Source organism: Propithecus coquereli, unplaced genomic scaffold (genome assembly GCF_000956105.1).
Source record: "Propithecus coquereli isolate 6110/MARCELLA unplaced genomic scaffold, Pcoq_1.0 Scaffold528, whole genome shotgun sequence".
Taxonomy (NCBI): domain Eukaryota; kingdom Metazoa; phylum Chordata; class Mammalia; order Primates; family Indriidae; genus Propithecus; species Propithecus coquereli.
In genome coordinates, this window is record NW_012151152.1 from 735,346 (window position 1) to 751,509 (window position 16,164).

A 16,164-nucleotide genomic window follows, 5' to 3' on the forward strand; every position below is an offset into this window, starting at 1 on the left:
TCGCTCTTGCTCAGGCTGGTCTCGAACTCCTGAGCTCAAACAATCCGCCCGCCTCGGCCTCCCAGAGTGCTAGGATTACAGGCGTGAGCCACCACGCCCGGCCCCCTAATGTTCTCTTTTAAGAGGGGTGGAGTGTCTGAGAAGTCAAAGCAGAACATTATCTGGAGTTGGCCAACGTGGGCTTCAAACCAGCACAGCTCCCTATATTAATGGGACTTTGCCATATCACTTACCATCTCTGGTCTTTAGTTTTCTCATCTCTAAAATGGAAATAATAGTATTCATTCACTCAGCAGAATGCTCAGTAGCATCTTTCTTTAAGCAGGTACTACACACCAGGCGTTAATTTAAGTCTCTCTTCTGCAGAGCCTGTATCCTAATGGGGAAGCCAGACAGTAAGGAAATGTATAAATAAAATGGATTGTGAAAGTGTTACTAAAGAAAATAAAGAGGACAAGGGGAGGGAGAGACAGGACAGGTAGGCAGGGAAGGCTCTCCTGTGAGTGGTAACTGAAGGATGAAGTTGAGTTGTGCACAGGTCTGGGGGAGAGCTGCCGGGTGCTAAGGCCCTGGGTGGTGATTGACAGGACCGAGCCGGCAGATGGCCAGAGTCCCAGCGTGTGAGAAGGGGTGGGGGGCAGAGGTGAGGGCTGAGGAGTGGCAGGGGTGGGCCTGGCAGGGCCTTGCAGGCCAGATTGAGGGTAATAGCATTGAGCATAGGGTTACTGGGGGGATTAAAAGAAGTAACATGAATGAAATGCTGAATAGCACAGAACTTGTCATATATTAAAAAGGTTTAATCAATACTGACTTTCTGATGGACTAGACAACAACTGTTCTGTAATCATGTCCCTTTCCTAGCTTCAAATGGAAATTAGGTAGAGGATATATTTGGGCCTAATCTAGGCCAGAGACTAGAGTTGAATAGGTCAGATTTGAGGTCAATTTTAAAGGTGGAGCTGGCAGCAGTTGCAGGTGGGTGGAGGGGAAGAGGAGGAGGAGGAAGAGTGTGAAGCGTGATCTCGGGGCTTGGGGCCTGGGCCACTGTTGATTAAGGAGAGGAGGACCCTGGGAAGAGCTGGTTTGGGGACATTAAGCTGGAGATGCCCCTTAGGTGGAAGTGCAGATGTCGGGGAGGCTGCGGATGTGCGGTCTGGGCCACAGACGTGACCGCGGGCGCCGCAGCGTAGAGATGGTGTTACCGCTCTGGGGCCGGCAAGTCCTACCCCGAAGGGCTTATTCTGCACCTGACACAGTGCTGGTCGTAGGTGTGGCGTCCAGTGCAGTCCTAGGGAGCCTCCTAGGAAGTGGGTGGACCCGCCATTGGAGAGAGATGTCCACTGAAGGTGGTAGGGAACATGTCGCCATGGAGAAGCGCCTAGCCAGGCATGGCGTTCCGAGAATGCTTCCTGGAAGATGCTGGTCCTTGAGCCGAGTCTTGCGTAATCGATGTCATTTTTATAATTCCTTTTTCCACCTGAAAACTCCGCTTCCTGTGTAAGACAGCAGCTCTGCAGGGCCCCGTGGAAGGATGGGAGTGTATCCATGTCTGTGCCCAGGCCAGGCTGCCCTGGGGACTTGGTACCTGCAGGCCCTCCAGGTGGCCCTGCCCTGGGGGGGGGTCTCAGGCCTTTGGAGAGGAGCCCGGGGTGCCGAGGCAGCGCGCTCGTCTTTCCTTCTCTCTTGTCCCTCCTCCATAGGAAACTTCAAGGTCTTCTGATTCTCTCCACACGTTTCCATCTTAACCGTGTTTGATCGTTTGCTTAAATAAGATCCTTATGGTGTGACCGCTGCCAGCAGCACTGTTTGAAACCTGTTAGCTGAAACAAAAAGCCTTCTCGGAGGGAAATGAAAGGGCTGACTTTTGAAATCTAAGCGTTCCTGTCCATCTGTCTTTTTTCAAATGGCCTCCGTTTAAGCTCTTAAATGTGTTCTGAGTGCCCCTTCCACTCAGAATATTCTGGGTAATGTTATGATTTTCCCCCAGCTGCAATTACCCCGGCTCCAGGACTAACGGCCTGAAACGCTGTCGTCTGTGAGCCAGGGGAAATGTGAGTTACAGGCTTCTTGAAAATTGCAGGCCCCCAGTCCGCACAAGAGATGGGCTCTCGTGTCTAATCAGATTGCCAGTAAATGGAAGCCATTCGGGTGGGTCTTGCAGGCCCACAGGAAGGCGGTGGTCGTTTAACTGTGGAAACAGTCCTGCGTAGCAGTGTGCTGAGCAGCGTCTCACAGGGGCCACGTCGGGGAAGGAGGGAGTTCAAGTTCACGCTCCCAGATCCTTGTCCACTCCCCCGGGGTGAGAGCGGAGGAACCAAGCCTTGTTTACAAATAAATAGTGGCGAGGGCACCCTTCCACCGGATCTTTGTCTCTGAGATCTGGTAAGAGGCCTTTGTTGATTTTTTTTTTTATGTTTAGGTGTCCTCAGAAAGGTGCTCTATCTCTTGGTTTGGAGGCACTAGCAGAATTCCTGTGGGTCTTTTCTTCCCTGCCCATGCTGTGAGGCTTCAGCCCATCCACAGCATTCTCTGAGCACCCACTTGGTGGTCTAGGGCAAGGGAAGGGTGAGAATATTATAGGCAGTGGACACGTGTGAGCGAGTGAGGCCAGGGAGGAAGGTTACTTCTGCTTGCGGGGGGCGGGGTGCGTAGCATGCAACTATTTATTCATTTAACAGCAACAATTTTTTTTTTTTTACTAAACAAGCATGTAGTTGAGTGCCAGGCACTGTTCTAGGTGTTGAGCAGCTGTAGAGAACAAGACAGAAAAAAGGCTCTTGCCCTTTGGAGCTGAGGTTCTAGAATAGGCTATCTAAATTAATTCAGAGTAAATAAAATTAAAAATTGAGTCCCTCCCTCAGTCGTACCAGCCACATTTCAAGTATGTGGTGTGGCTAGTGACTACCGTTGTGGACAGTGCACATCTAGAACATTGCCACCATCGCAGAAAGTTCTGTCGGGCAGCACTGTCAGAGGGCCGAGCAAGACAGGTGGCAGGAACTAACACGGCAGCCCGTGCCGGGGAGGCGAGAGGCTCTCGGGAGAATGTGAGGGTGCCTGGTGTTGGCGTCACGCCTGTCTTCCAAGCCAGGGTCCCAGCTTGTTCAAAGTTCCTCTCCCGCAGTATGTGCTTGGTCCAGTGTGACCACAGGAGCTGGCTGTGGGGCAGTGGCGAGTGTTCCAGCCCACTCGTGCAGTCTCTGCCAAAGCTGTGGTGAGCAGGGGAATGGTCAGCTTGGAAAGAGGGGTCTCCAAAGGGCTCCTTCTGCTTGAGGGCAGGGGGTCTGGAGTAACTGCTGCCTGGAGACCCTGTTGGGACACCAAGCACAGCGAATCTTCCCCTGCTTAGCCTTTGGGGACCAGCCAAGGATGGCTCGTGGAAAAGGTCATCCAACTTATTCTTGAACGTTCATCTTGATGTGATTTACTGGCGTAGGTGCCTGGCAGAGCTTGTCTTTGCACAGAATGCCTTAAAAGTGGGATTCAGGAGACAATGATCATACCTTTTTTCCTTAACATCAGGCCCGCATCACAGTGGCTTGAAGGTTTGTTGTCAGCAGGGGAAACGAGGAAGGCAGTGTGGGCTTCTGGCAGGGTAAACATCAAGATGTTTAGACCCAAGAGTGTAAAGGACTTCTCCCGAATTCCATATTGTCTTCTCCTCCTTTTCATTCCTCTCTCACCTTTTAAATTCTCCTTCTTTCTCTGAACACCCAGCCTCTGACCCCACCTGCAGGAATTAATGAGTAGGTCTTTCCCTATAACCCCCTTTCCACTTCTCTGTGTGATTAAATGCTTTCCTGATGTGGCAAAATGCATCTTAAGAAATGCAGCAAGTCTTCAGGCTGCAAAAAGACTGGTTCTCATTACTTTGCAGTCTTTATGTGTGCATCGCCCTTGGATATTGGAAAAGCTATCCGCTGTCCATGTGGAGAACACGCTCACTCAAGTTTTCTAATGTAATCAGCCTTTCCCTGTGGGGCTGTGTTTCTCGCCTGCTTCTGAAACTGACAGCTCTCTTAATACTTATCGTATGAGAAGGTCTTTGGAATAAAAGTTCCTAGAGAGCCTCTGTCAAGTCAGGACGGAGAGATGGGCATCTGTTGACCACTAAGGCGGCGAACACAAAGGAAACTTAGAAAATGGGTTAAGAAAGAACTAACATTTGTGCAGCACTGACAGTCTGTCCGGCTCTGGCCTAGGCACTTGACATACTTTTCTCCTTTGTTCCTCATAACAGCTCTGTGGGTGGCAAATAGCAGCCTCCTTTTACAGGGGAGGAAGCTGAGGCTTAGAGAGTTAAGACACTTGCAAAAAGTAAACAGCTGCCGCGAGGTGGGGCACAGGTGCAGACCCCAGTCTACCTGCGTCTGAGCCCTTGCTCTGCAGACCTCCAAACCTCCTGGAAAAATCTTTGCTGTAGGTAGCAGCTTTGCCTCTGAAATGTCAGACGGCATTGGGCTAGGGCTTGGGCTCGCTGCTCATAGGCCGCAATTCACGTGATATCCTTCTCCTTCCTTCCCTCCAGGTCACCATGGAGTAACAAGTATGACCCTCCTTTGGAAGACGGGGCCATGCCATCTGCTCGGCTGAGAAAGCTGGAGGTAGAAGCCAACAATGCCTTTGACCAGTACCGAGACCTGTGAGTTACTTTCTCCCTGCGCACTTTAGCTCTTGTGACGTTGATAGGTAAATCCTAAGTGACAGTGTGACCAGGCCCAGCAGTCTCGCTTGAATCTATTGCCTGGCTCACCTAACTGAAATTCTGAGCCACCCATAGCAGGACGCAGGGCTACCCACTTGATGACTGGGTGGGTTACGAGGTGACTCAGTCACAGAGTGCTGCTGTGTGCCTACTTAGCTGTGTGTTACTCCGCGTCGTGAATCTTCTAACAGCAGGTACCGCTGGTACAGCACCTACTGTGTGTGTGTGGGACACGGTGCCAGACGTTGCCCACATAGCGTCTCGAATCCTCACACACATAATAGCTATTTTAGTCCCCGCTTTTCAGATGAAGAAATTAAGGCTCAGAAAGATTAAGGTGCTTGTCCAAGGCCAGGGGCAGAGCCAGGAATCAAAGTCAAATCTGTCCGTCTCAAAAGCCCCTCAGTTTTTTATCGTACTACAAGCTCAGTTCTGACGTCTTTACAGATGGGTTGACAGAAAGGTGAAGCAACTTACCCAAGTTCACGTACCCAGTAAGTGGCGGGTCTGGGACATAGAGCCATCTTACCCGAGTCCGGCGTTTATCCATTCATCCGACAGACACTTGAGAGCCTCCCACGGTCTAGGTGCTCACTGAGTCCCGGGGATGCGCCTCGTACGTGACCCTCACCACACTCCGCTGTGGGAAATGAGCAGCAGACCACGAGCAAGTCCGTGCTGGGGGGACTTGCTCCCTTGTGTAGCTTCGTAAGTTCCTCGTGAACCATCTCGGAATACTCCAGGAACGCAGCCTGCCCTTTCTGCTGAGAGTGAAGGCGGAGGAAGTGCAGGGTTCCCTCTTTGAAAGCGTTTGCTAGATTTCGCCCCACACGGGGAGTGGACCTGTCATGCGTGCAGTCCCCGAAGCCTGAGGGGGTTGCCCGGCCTCGCCCCCTTCTGTTCTGTTGGGAGGCTGCACTCAGTGTTTTTTTCTTGGGCTCCATGTTTAAATGGGCAGGGGCGGGAGGATCTTATTTTTTAGACTGAATTGTTTGTGGTGTTATTTCCCCAGTAAAGTCCTTCAGGCACGTTGCCCCATGCTGCCGTTGAGGGCCGGACTGGGGAAGAGCCCAGTGCCATCCTTGATGCTGCTTCCCCCTTTCTCCCATTCCCTCTCCATGTTCACGTGAGCAATGGCATACGGTGGCGCCTTCCGCAGGGGTGGGAGTGGCCTGTTGGCCTCAGCATTTCCCCATAATCATTAAAGACTCAAGAATAATCACTTAATCCTTGCAATGACTATAGGATGTGCAGAAGTTACCCCATTTAACAGATGACGAAACTGAGGCTCAGAGAAATACTCGGTGGTTAACACAGCTAGAAAATGGCAAGACTGGGCTCTGCACCCCAGGTCTGACTCTACACCGCGTCCCGTATGGCCTTCCCCTTCCTGGGAAGTGCCCGTTTTTAAGGGGGCTTTTGTTTCCGCGCACCCGGTCTTTGCCCACACTCTTCTCTGAATGTGAACTGACCGGGGGAATTGAGGGAGGGATGACAGGGTGCATTCCTGCCCTTAGTTGGAGATTGAACTGGACAATCAGACCCCGAGGGTCTGTGGCAGTTTGTAATGATGGGATCCAGGCCCAGAGGATGCCGTTCTGCCCCCGCACCTCGGGGCGATGCCTCCAAGGAGGCAGCAGGAGGAGAGTGCAAGGTGCTGTGGAGGAGGCCGGAGGCCTCTCATTCCCTTGTGAGTGCCGGATGCAGCAGGGCCAGGCTCTCCCCATGTGACAGGGACCACAGGTCACCGAGGGACAGTGGTTGGTGCTGTCATTTGGGACACCAAAGTGATCGATTTCAAACCACCCACTGTTACCAGAGTGTGCTGAGGAGCACTCGCCTGAGACCATGTGTGAGGAACATTTTCCCAGCTGGACCACACATGATGAACCGGCCCGTTTCTGGTGTAAAAATTATGAAAACAGATCTCCTTTTTCTTCTCTTTTTTAAAAACATCTTGGTACATTGCTCACCTCCAGAACTTCCCATTATCAGTGTCTCGGGAGGTTGTTGGTGACCAGCGGAGGGGTCTGGAATGGGAGCTCTTTTCCCTGTGGTTTTAGAGCAGAGGGGAGTCAGCTAGGAGGCCTTGTCTCTTGGGGGACACTGGCCATAGGTCACACGGGGTTTTCTAGGGACCAGGCTGTTCCATGGGGTGGAGGGGCAGGAGGTCATGCCTTGTTCTTCATCCTTCACCCCGGCTCTCCCGTACAGACCCGTTCCCATAGAAATGTGTTTGTTTCCCTCCCACCCCCGCTTTTCCTTGGACTCTTCCCCTGTCTTCTGTTCACGCTGGCACATGGGCTCAGGCCAAGGTCACTCTGAGAGGAGGCATCCACAGACAGTGCCTCTTGTCTGCTGGCTTTGGTCACTCCACTGCTGTGTGAGGGGCTGGGAAGATGGCCTGCACCCCCCGCCTGGTGAGAGATGCCCAGAGGCTCGGGGAAGCCCACCTCTGCCAGAGAAGAAGGGAGTGGTTGAAGAAGCCACCCGCTTGAGAGCAGGCCAGGCACACCATTGTGCCCAGGAGGGCCGCATGGGACAGGCTGCTGCTTCCGGGGCCCCAGTTCAGACTGGAGCTTGGCCTGCACCCTGCAGTGGCTGGGGGAGTTGAGGAGCAGCTCCCGCTCATGTGTTGACCGGGTCTGTAGCTCCTGACGACCCCAGATGTCCCTGAATTCTTGCGTCCTGATGAGTTGTAGAGTTAGGACTGTGTTTGGCTTCTGCTCTGGCCTCTCAAGCACCAGCCTCCGCCCCTGGTGAGATGACTAAAAACTGCCAGACCCTGGCCAGGCTGGAGCTCAGAGTCATCTCATGGGGACTGTGCTGCAGAGAACTTCACTCTGTGCTGGGAAGGCCACGCTGGACTTTAATCACACAGATTTTTACTTTTTTATTTTTATTGTTTCGAGGCAGAGTCTTACTCTGTCGCTCCAGGTGGAATGCAGTGGCGTCATCGTAGCTCACAGCAACCTCTAACTCCTGGGCTCACATGACCCTCCTGCCTCAGCCTCCCGAGTAGCTGGGACTACAGGCATGCGCCACCATGCCCGGCTGATTTTTCTATTTTTAGTAGAGAAGGGGTTTTGCTCTTGCTCAGGCTGGTCTTGAACTCCTGAGCTCAAGCAGTCCTTTGCCTCGGCCTCCCAGGGTGCTAGGATTACAGGTGTGAGCCACCGTGCCCGGCCACTCACACGAATTTGACCAGAAGAGGAGGCCTTGGGTGCTCTTTCTGGCCACTGCCCTGCTGTGCCCCGCTGGTTCGTGCCTTAAGATTGGGCCTGCCGTGTACGGGCACGTTTGCTGTCACAGATGCGGTTTCTGCAGGCACGGCCGTGCACACACGGCGTGAAGAAGCCGCCTGCTTCCTCTCCCCCTTTGCCCAGTAACCCAGCAGCCTTGTCCCTACTCCTTGGGTTTCTTCTGAAAAAGGCAAGTGGAAGGAGATGTCGCAGGACCCAGGCGGCCCGGAGCCCATACCAGCCTCCCCAGAGAGGGAGCCCTCACGCCTCCCCTAGAGGCTCCGTCCGCCACAGAGATAAAATCATCTTCCCTCAATTCTGAGGGAGAGACTTGGATTCTGTCTCAGGCACTGGCTTTGATCCCTAGGTCTGTAACGGCTTTGACTTTGCATGGAATTGGAATTAATCATCAGCACGTGGAGTCTGTGTGGTCAGAGTGACAGGGCTGAGGACAGGGTGACCAGCAGGCCCTTCTGGCTTGTAACTCCAGTGGAATGTGGCATCTTGTTCTTCCCTGGCCTGTGCATGGCATTTCTCAACTATGGATTAGAAGGGCCAGCATTTGGGGGCGTGACTCCCCAAGGTGGGCAAACACGTGTCCTCCACGGCCTTCTTTGAAGTCCAGCAGTGCCTGGGCCCCCTCTCCTCCTATGTCCCTCTCCTCCTGGGCCCCTCTCCTCCTATGTCCCTCTCCTCCTGGGCCCCTCTCCTCCTGGGCCCCCTTTCCTCCTGGGCCCTTCTCCTCCTATGTCCCTCTCCTCCTATGTCCCTCTCCTCCTATGTCCCTCTCCTCCTGGGTCCCTCTCCTCCTGGGCCCCCTTTCCTCCTGGGCCCTTCTCCTCCCCTCTCCTCCTGGGTCCCCCTCCTCCTGTGTCCCTCTCCTCCTGTGTCCCTCTCCTCCTGGCTCCCCCTCCTCCTGGCCCCCCTCCCCTCCCGGTCCCTCCTGCTCTGGGTCCCTGCTGCATGCTCACCTCAGTCTTCTCACGTTTGTCTATTCCCTTCTTTGCCATCCCCAGCGGCAGTGAGGGATCCGAGTAGTCAGTACTTTCCACCGTGAGAGTAACTGTCAGGCAGCTGTTGGTAGCGCTGCCCAACAACCCTGTTGTTAGATTAGAAGAGTCAGTTTGCCGAAGATGCTTAGGAGATGACAGGCATGTTTTGCCGGAGTGCTGGGGCTGGGTAAGGGCCTGTCTACTCTCAAGTCCTCTTCAATTTCATCACTTCCCTCCCGCCGCCAGCCCTCCCACCTGGAACCCACCTCTAGGCTACTCTCATTTCTCTCTGCCAAGGCCCAGCACGGTTTCTACCTCTGCTTGCCGGGTCTGGCTCAGTGCAGGGAGCGTCATTAGAACTGAGCGCCAGGGCCATGGGGAAGGGCAGCAGAGAGGGCAGACTCCTGGGCGCTGGCTCGTGGGGTCACTTGATGTTCTGTCCCGGGAGAGTTGACTCTGCCTTTTTAGGCCCAAGCCTAGGGCAGCTCATGGGTCACAAAACCTCCTTGCTTGGCCTAAGTGCTCCGTCCTTCTTCGGAGAGATTTAGAGTGGAGCCTCTGCCGTAGGGCCAGCACCCAGCTGCCAGACACACCCTGTGTGCCATGTGATCCCTCCCTGGCTACATGAACCCCAAGATCAGTACTTTGATTTTCCAGCTTCCCAGAGAAGACAGGAAACCTTCCCTGCTCGAGCTTTCACGTTGGGTCTCGCCCTGGCCTCTGTCGGCGCGGGTTCTGCCCGAGACCAGATGTTCTGACCGAAGAGCTGGCACCGCTTTCTTCCCAAGATGATTACTCCCATCTGCGCCAGACATCTTGCTCCGTGCTCTGCAATCCTTGGCTCTTGGCTTGGAGCAGATAATACCTTCAAACATGCGGTTGCAATTTATTGGCCTTATAAGTTAATTTTAGTGAGTGTGCAATTGATTGAAATCAAAGCTTAACGAAGGCCAGAGTCTGGGGGGTGGAGGAGCAGGGTGGGGAGGCATTTTGTGTTCTCCCTTGCTTTGGGTCTGAGATAATCTTCAAAAGCTTTAATTAGCTTTTCCAATCAACCCTGCCTGTCTGGAACAAGTTTACGGAGTGAAATGAGGCTGGAGTCCCCCTGGCAGTCCCGGGGCCCGCAGGACTCTGCAGGAGCGGCCGGGTGCTGGAAGATGGGCCTTACCTGGGCTCCCCACACCTCTCCCCGTCTCTGGGCCACTTTAGAACTGTGGTTGTTTCCGCTCCTTCCCTCCATTCTCCATCCCTGTGGTCAGATGACGTTTGAGGAACTCTGGCCCGGGAAGGGCAGGACAGCCATGTTTGTGTGTGAGAAACGTTTGTCAGCAGGTTTCTTGTGTCCTTGAAACTGCAAATTCCAGCTGCCCTCGCAGCCCTGGGCCCCTCGGGGCACCCCTTTCCTCGGGGTGTGAGCAGAGGCTGAGGCGTTCTGATGTGTCCATCCTGGGGGCATTGCCGTGGCAAGGGAGATTTTCTGAGGAAATAGTGCAGAAGTGTGTGGGGGCAGGTGATTGAGCTTCCAGGGGTGCAGGCTCTAGGCAGGAGGCCCAGAGCCCTCCCAGCAGGAGCTCTGGTCTCCACCAGGGCGTCCAAGGCCCGGCCACAGAGCAGGGAGGACCCTGGCTTTAGGACAGGTTTGGACTTGTCCCTCTATTCTGCCGTGCTCACTGACCGACTCTCGCTGGCGAGTGAGCTGACTTCTCCAAGCCTCCGTTTCTTGCCCGTCCTGCGGGACTGAGGGGCACTCGGTGAGGTGCCATCCACAGGCCCCTGCGGCACTGACTCCTCGTGTCTGCTCAGTGACCCTCAAGCTGCTGGGGTGACGGGATCATTTTACTCGTGCAGCAGTTACACTGTCCCATATTCTGTGCGTTTGCGACTGTGGATATCAGCTGTTTGGTGGCAGACTCGGCAAGGACGCAGGCTGCGAGATGCCGCCACCGTGCGAGGGGGCTGTGGATTCTGGATGTGGCTCTGCCACCACCCACAGTGAGACCTGGAGGATAAATCTCTATCTCGAACATGGAGTCAATGATTCCTGCGCGGTGCACCTCATCGGTGCAGTGAGCCGAATGAAGATGCTGGTTGTTCCCGTCCGCGGTGCCTGGAGAGAGTCCTCGGGGTCGTTCACCACCCGTTTGCTGAGAGCTGCCAGGGGTGCTGCCACACGCTAGGGTCAGGGGTGAATGTGTCGGACGCGGCCCCTCCCTCGCAGGGCTGAGGAAGTGCCCACAGGAACAAGTGAACGCACAATTTGACAAAAGCCAGGTGCTGAGGCAGGGAAGGGCAGAGGGCTGCTAAGGAAGGGACCGTAGGTGGGTTATAGCGGGTTTGCCCTTCTGCGAGAGAGAGTTAGTGGAGCTGCCCTGAGACCACTGCCCTTCGAAGGGCCACTTGCAGGGTTGGCCCGTGGCTGGCATCATTCCCTGATGAGAGCGGCTCAGGGCGCACAAACTGTGAGCAAGCAGCGTGGCCTGTGCTGCCTTCTGGGGCTCTGAGCTTTCACTGTGTGCCGGGTAGGGGATGCTCACCACTAAGTCCCTGGGCACCGAGCCTCCAATGGGCTTCGCCGTAGACAGCACTTCACGCATGTTGTCATCGCTCGTCACTGGGAGAGGTAAGCACGTCCTGTGTGACCCCACCAAGTGGGGCATCGAGAGCTTGTGCCTGGTTTCTCTGGACTTCAGCCCATGCACCTTTCCCTGGGCTGACTTCGCTGTGTGTCCTTGACTGTAACAGATGTCGTCCTTGAGCACAGCTCTGCTGAGTCCCGTGAGTCCTAGCGAATCACCAATCCTCAAGTGGGCCGGGGGAGCCCAGGCACAGCCATGTAACCTGAAGGGGGAGCACCATGCTGTGAGCAGGAGTCATCGGGGCCAAGTCCCAAGGTGGTCCCAGGGTGGTTGTGGTCAGTGAGTGAAGGCGAGAGCAGGACGTGGCAGTGAGGAGAGGTGCAAACCTCTGGGTGGCACTCTGGGCACATGGGGACAAGCTTGAGGGGTCCCAGGGGTATGACGACTGTGACACGCATCCTAAGAGATCCTCTGGGGGCCAGGTTGGAGAGGCCAGGCATGGAAAGACCCCGATCAGTCTGCTGCCATTGGAGAGCCCCTTGGCCTGGCTGCATGAGATCCACCATTCGAGGCTCCGCAGTGCCTTCCACTGCCAGAAACCACCAGGCCGGGGCGGGGGGCAGAGGAAAGTTCTGGAGCTGGAGGAACCGTTTGGTTGGGCACATCCACCTTCACTGCCTGCTCCTTCAGATAGGTCTGTGTTCTTTTTCCTTGCCCAGAGGTAGGGCCTTTTCCCAGACGAAGGTCTCTGGAAGGATCCCGTGATGGGCACCACCTTCTGCACATCTTGTGCTCCAGGAGCAGCAGGGTAAAGACAGGGACACCGTCTCTGGCTTTCAGCTTGTCAGCAGTGTAATTAGCATTCGCGTTTTAGCATGTGTGTGTATCTTCAGCCACATGTGCAGAAGGCCTCTGAGAACCCGCCTGCCTGCCGTGGGACTCTGGCTCGCCACAGCCTCGGGCTCACGTGAAAGTGCTGGAAGCAGTTGATGGGGAAACCCAAGCTCACCTCGGTTGTGTTGTTGTCATTGGGTAGGGAGACAGGTCTCGGGGAGCCCTCTCGGCTTCGAGGGGAGCAGAGCTGAGCCTGCTCCCTGCCCTTGCAGGGTGAGTTTCAGCTTTTTCGTGATCACTCCTCCTAAGGGGGGGTATCTGCTGGGGTTCTAGAGCCCCTGAAGAGTGGGTCTAGACAGGCTTGCATGTTGCCCCCACGCTGGGGCTAGTGACTGGAACATTCACTGCAGGTACCCTTCATCTTGCACCCGAAAGCTACAGGCCTTGGTATGTGCTGTCTGATTTTCATCTGGTAAAAGAAAGCTAAATGGAAACCAGGAGTGTGCAGAAAACAAGTTCACTCATAAACATCTCCTGAGTCAGCGTTGGCGACTCCGATGCCTCCAGAATTCTTGGGTTCCTGTAACCATATGGCACACAGTCTCACTGGGCTGCTGGGTGAAACCGCCGCTGGAAGCAGGGACCAGCCGCCTCCCGTGGTCAGGCTCCCCGGGCTGAGCTACGGCCCAGGCTCCTGCGGTGGAGAGCTGCTTTGTGTGAGTATCAGGGACAGGCGGTGGTGCAGAGGCTCAGCCCGCAGCCCCGGCTGCTGAGGCAGAGGATTCTGCTTTCCAGAGCGCCCAGTGCAGGGTGCTCAGTGCCGTGCCCGACTGCGGGCCATCCAGGGGGCTCCTTTCCTTCCCTGACTCCTCTCTACCGTGAGGCAGCGTGTGCTCCAGGAGGCACCTCCCACCACAGCTGGGATGTCTCATGATGGCTAGGCAGCCTGGCATGGGGACAGAACACTGGCTCTGGGGCCAACCAGACCTGACATCCACTCCCAGCTCCCCACTTCTCAGCCCTGCGACTTGGGCACATTCTTTAGCTCTCTGAGTTACAGTTTTCTTAACTGTAAAATAATGTATGCAATGCCCCGGCACAGAATGGGTTCTTAAAAAATAGCAGCTTTGAATGAGAGTGATGGCTTCGAAGCCCTAGAACGTCTTGACTGTCGCGTTCTCATAAGGTGGCCACATGGGGCTAGCAGCAGTGTCACCAGTAGTCCAGAGTACAAAAGACGGTCGTGGTGGTGCCGAGTGTGGACGGTTCGGGCAGACCCCAGAGCCAGATTGGCGAGCACGCCAGCAGCACCATTGTTTCCAGAGAGCCTTCATTATTTCTCTTTAAGTAAAAAAATAAAAACCTCATAAAGAGAAGCTATAAAGTGCGGCAGCCGCGGTCCAGATGTGCACTTCTAAGTGCAACTGGCATTAAAGTCGCACATGCCTAAGCCGATTGGTATGTTTGCTCAGGGGATCGTTGCACCTGTGTGTACTGGAAGGAATTTCCGCCGAATACCTGTCCCGGGTCCACAGGCAGACTCTGGGCCACGTTCCTTAAACTGTGGTGAAAACAGCTGGTCTCAACACACAAACAAGGGCGGTTGGGTTTCAGCATCAGATCTAGACGTGGCCCGCCCAAAGCCAAGTGTTGATCTTTCTCCATTTTGTGCGGAGCTGAGTCCAGCCCCCAGGGCTGTGGGTGGGGGGCTCTCGCAGCAAGCAGCGCCTCGTGTTTCTGAGTGATGCTTCCTGGCAGTTCAGGGCACGGCTGGGTTGTCTTCTCTCCTGAGCCCGGACAGAAAGAGCCTGATGAAGAGCAGCAGCCACTGGGTTGTCGAGTGCTTACTCTGCCAGGCAAGCAGAGCGGCAGGGACTTCTGGTCTGTTGTTTGGTGTCTTCCCTCTTTTCCAGAGGCACCCTGAGTGGAGGCTGGGACACACTGTTCCCAGCCTCTCGCGTGCTATCTGCAGCTGTCTGGACTTTGCCGAGCTGTGCCTGTTGGGCAGCACCCACACCCTTCTGATGGGCAGGGGACACACTCAGCTTCTCGAAGGTAGCCACTTCGGAGCCAACAGACAAAAAAGGAAAGTTGGTCTACACTGCAAGGAGGGGGCCCAGGTTTTAGATGCCTCTCCGAGCAAATTAGAGAGTTTTCTTTCTTTCCTGGGGTGGAATTGAATTGTTCCCACCTGTGAGTACCGGGTGCCCTTTTTATGTTGTAAGGATGTTAAGGATGATCAGAAAAACAAATTAGTGCTGATAGCTGCGGATTTTCGTTTCCTTTTTAGGCTGGGAGGAAACAAGAAGGTATTGTCTGTGGGCCAGAACCTCAGCGCTGGTGGAATAGCTCTGCCTGTGGGTTTGTTCTCTCGCTTTGCCATAAAATCCGTCGTTTCTGTTTGAACTAACACCCGAGCGACCAAGCACCAGTTACAGCGAAGTGTCCCTCATGACCATTTATTTCTCACGGGTCTCGCTGTTACTACTTGGTGCGATCTCAGAAGGGGAACAGACCGTATACGTGACGGAAGAACACAGGATAGGAAAAGAAGAATCTTGTGGAATTTCACAACTTGGGATCTTTTAAGGGCCAGTGTTCCTAGCTTATTAGCACCAGAGAATAGAGAAATTCTACTTGTTTCAGTTGCACCAACATTTTAAAATTTTTACTCTGAACTCTTTAGCCATTAATAGCATTTTGGCCAACCCCACCTCATGTATTCCCTTCTGTCCCTCCCCCATAAGCCCCAGCAGGTCCCTCACTCCAGGTGAGGCTGTGGGCACTCTCGGCTTGCCACCGTCCCCCAGCGTGAAGGAAGCGCCCAGACCATAACACCCCTTCCTAGTGCACCATTAATGCACAGAAGCCTTCATTCTGGCTGCCAGTACTCTTTCTAGAAAGTCTTGGAATTCTCTAGCACAGAGAGCCGGTCCACACAGTCCGGAACTCGGTTATGTAGTCATTTGCGTTGCCGCATGCTTTCACATACATTCCGTGCACGGAAACCTCCAGGAAAGGGTGGCTTGGATAGGAAGCAGATGACAGCACATTCAGAATCCCAAAAGATAAGTCGAAATGCTAAAGCCGTGTCTCTGAGAATTATACTTAACAGATCGGAGTGGAGAGTGATACTCTCCGGCCCGGTATACCAAGTTCCCAAGCATAGGATGTGAGAGACGATTTCATGGCAGCACAGAAGAAAAAATACTCATTCGAGATGACTGCGAGCTCAGTGTGTGTCAGTGCGAGTGAGGCGTGATCGCCAGGAAAGCTAAATTGGTCTTGGGTCCTTGTGGGAGGAAGTGGCTTCTTTGCCAAGAGATGTGCTAGTCTCCGTGCATCGATTAACACTTAGGGCATCGTTTTCTGTTCTGGTGTCCTTAAGAACACTGGCGACCCGGGGTGTGTAGGAGGCGGATAGATAAGGAATAGGGACTTAGGGGAAGAAGGTAAGGATGAGAGGCCAGAAAAGAATAATCTTGGGGTGTGTGTGAGCCAATTTTAGCTGCTTAAAAGGACTAGATGAGGAAAGGGCATTAAGTTCTTGCTCTGTGTGGTTCCAGAAGGCAATAGGTAGACGTTTTCACTCAAGTCCAGAGAGGACAATTTGAATTGTTTAAAATGGAAATGTTTGCCTTGGGAATGTAGTGAGTTCTCTGTCACCAGAGGTGTGCGAGCAGAGCTTTGACAGAGACTTAAGATGTTAGGAACCGGCTGGGCGCGGTGGCTCACGCCTGTAATCCTAGCACTCTGGGAGGCCAAGGTGGGCGGATTGTTTGAGCTTAGGAGTTTGAGACCAGCCTGAGCAAGAG

The 16,164-nt window shown here is 54.2% G+C and overlaps 1 protein-coding gene across 2 annotated transcripts in view; it reads left to right on the top strand.

Annotated features, from left to right (window-relative positions):
- The window catches only part of CAPZB (capping protein (actin filament) muscle Z-line, beta), a 172,489-nt gene that overhangs the window by 127,370 nt on the left and 28,955 nt on the right, over nucleotides 1-16,164 (top strand). For both annotated transcript variants that reach the window (XM_012656938.1, XM_012656937.1), the window contains exon 4: nucleotides 4,529-4,642. In XM_012656938.1, the coding sequence (XP_012512392.1) occupies nucleotides 4,529-4,642 (114 nt within the window). The remainder of the gene's footprint in view (nucleotides 1-4,528; nucleotides 4,643-16,164) is intronic.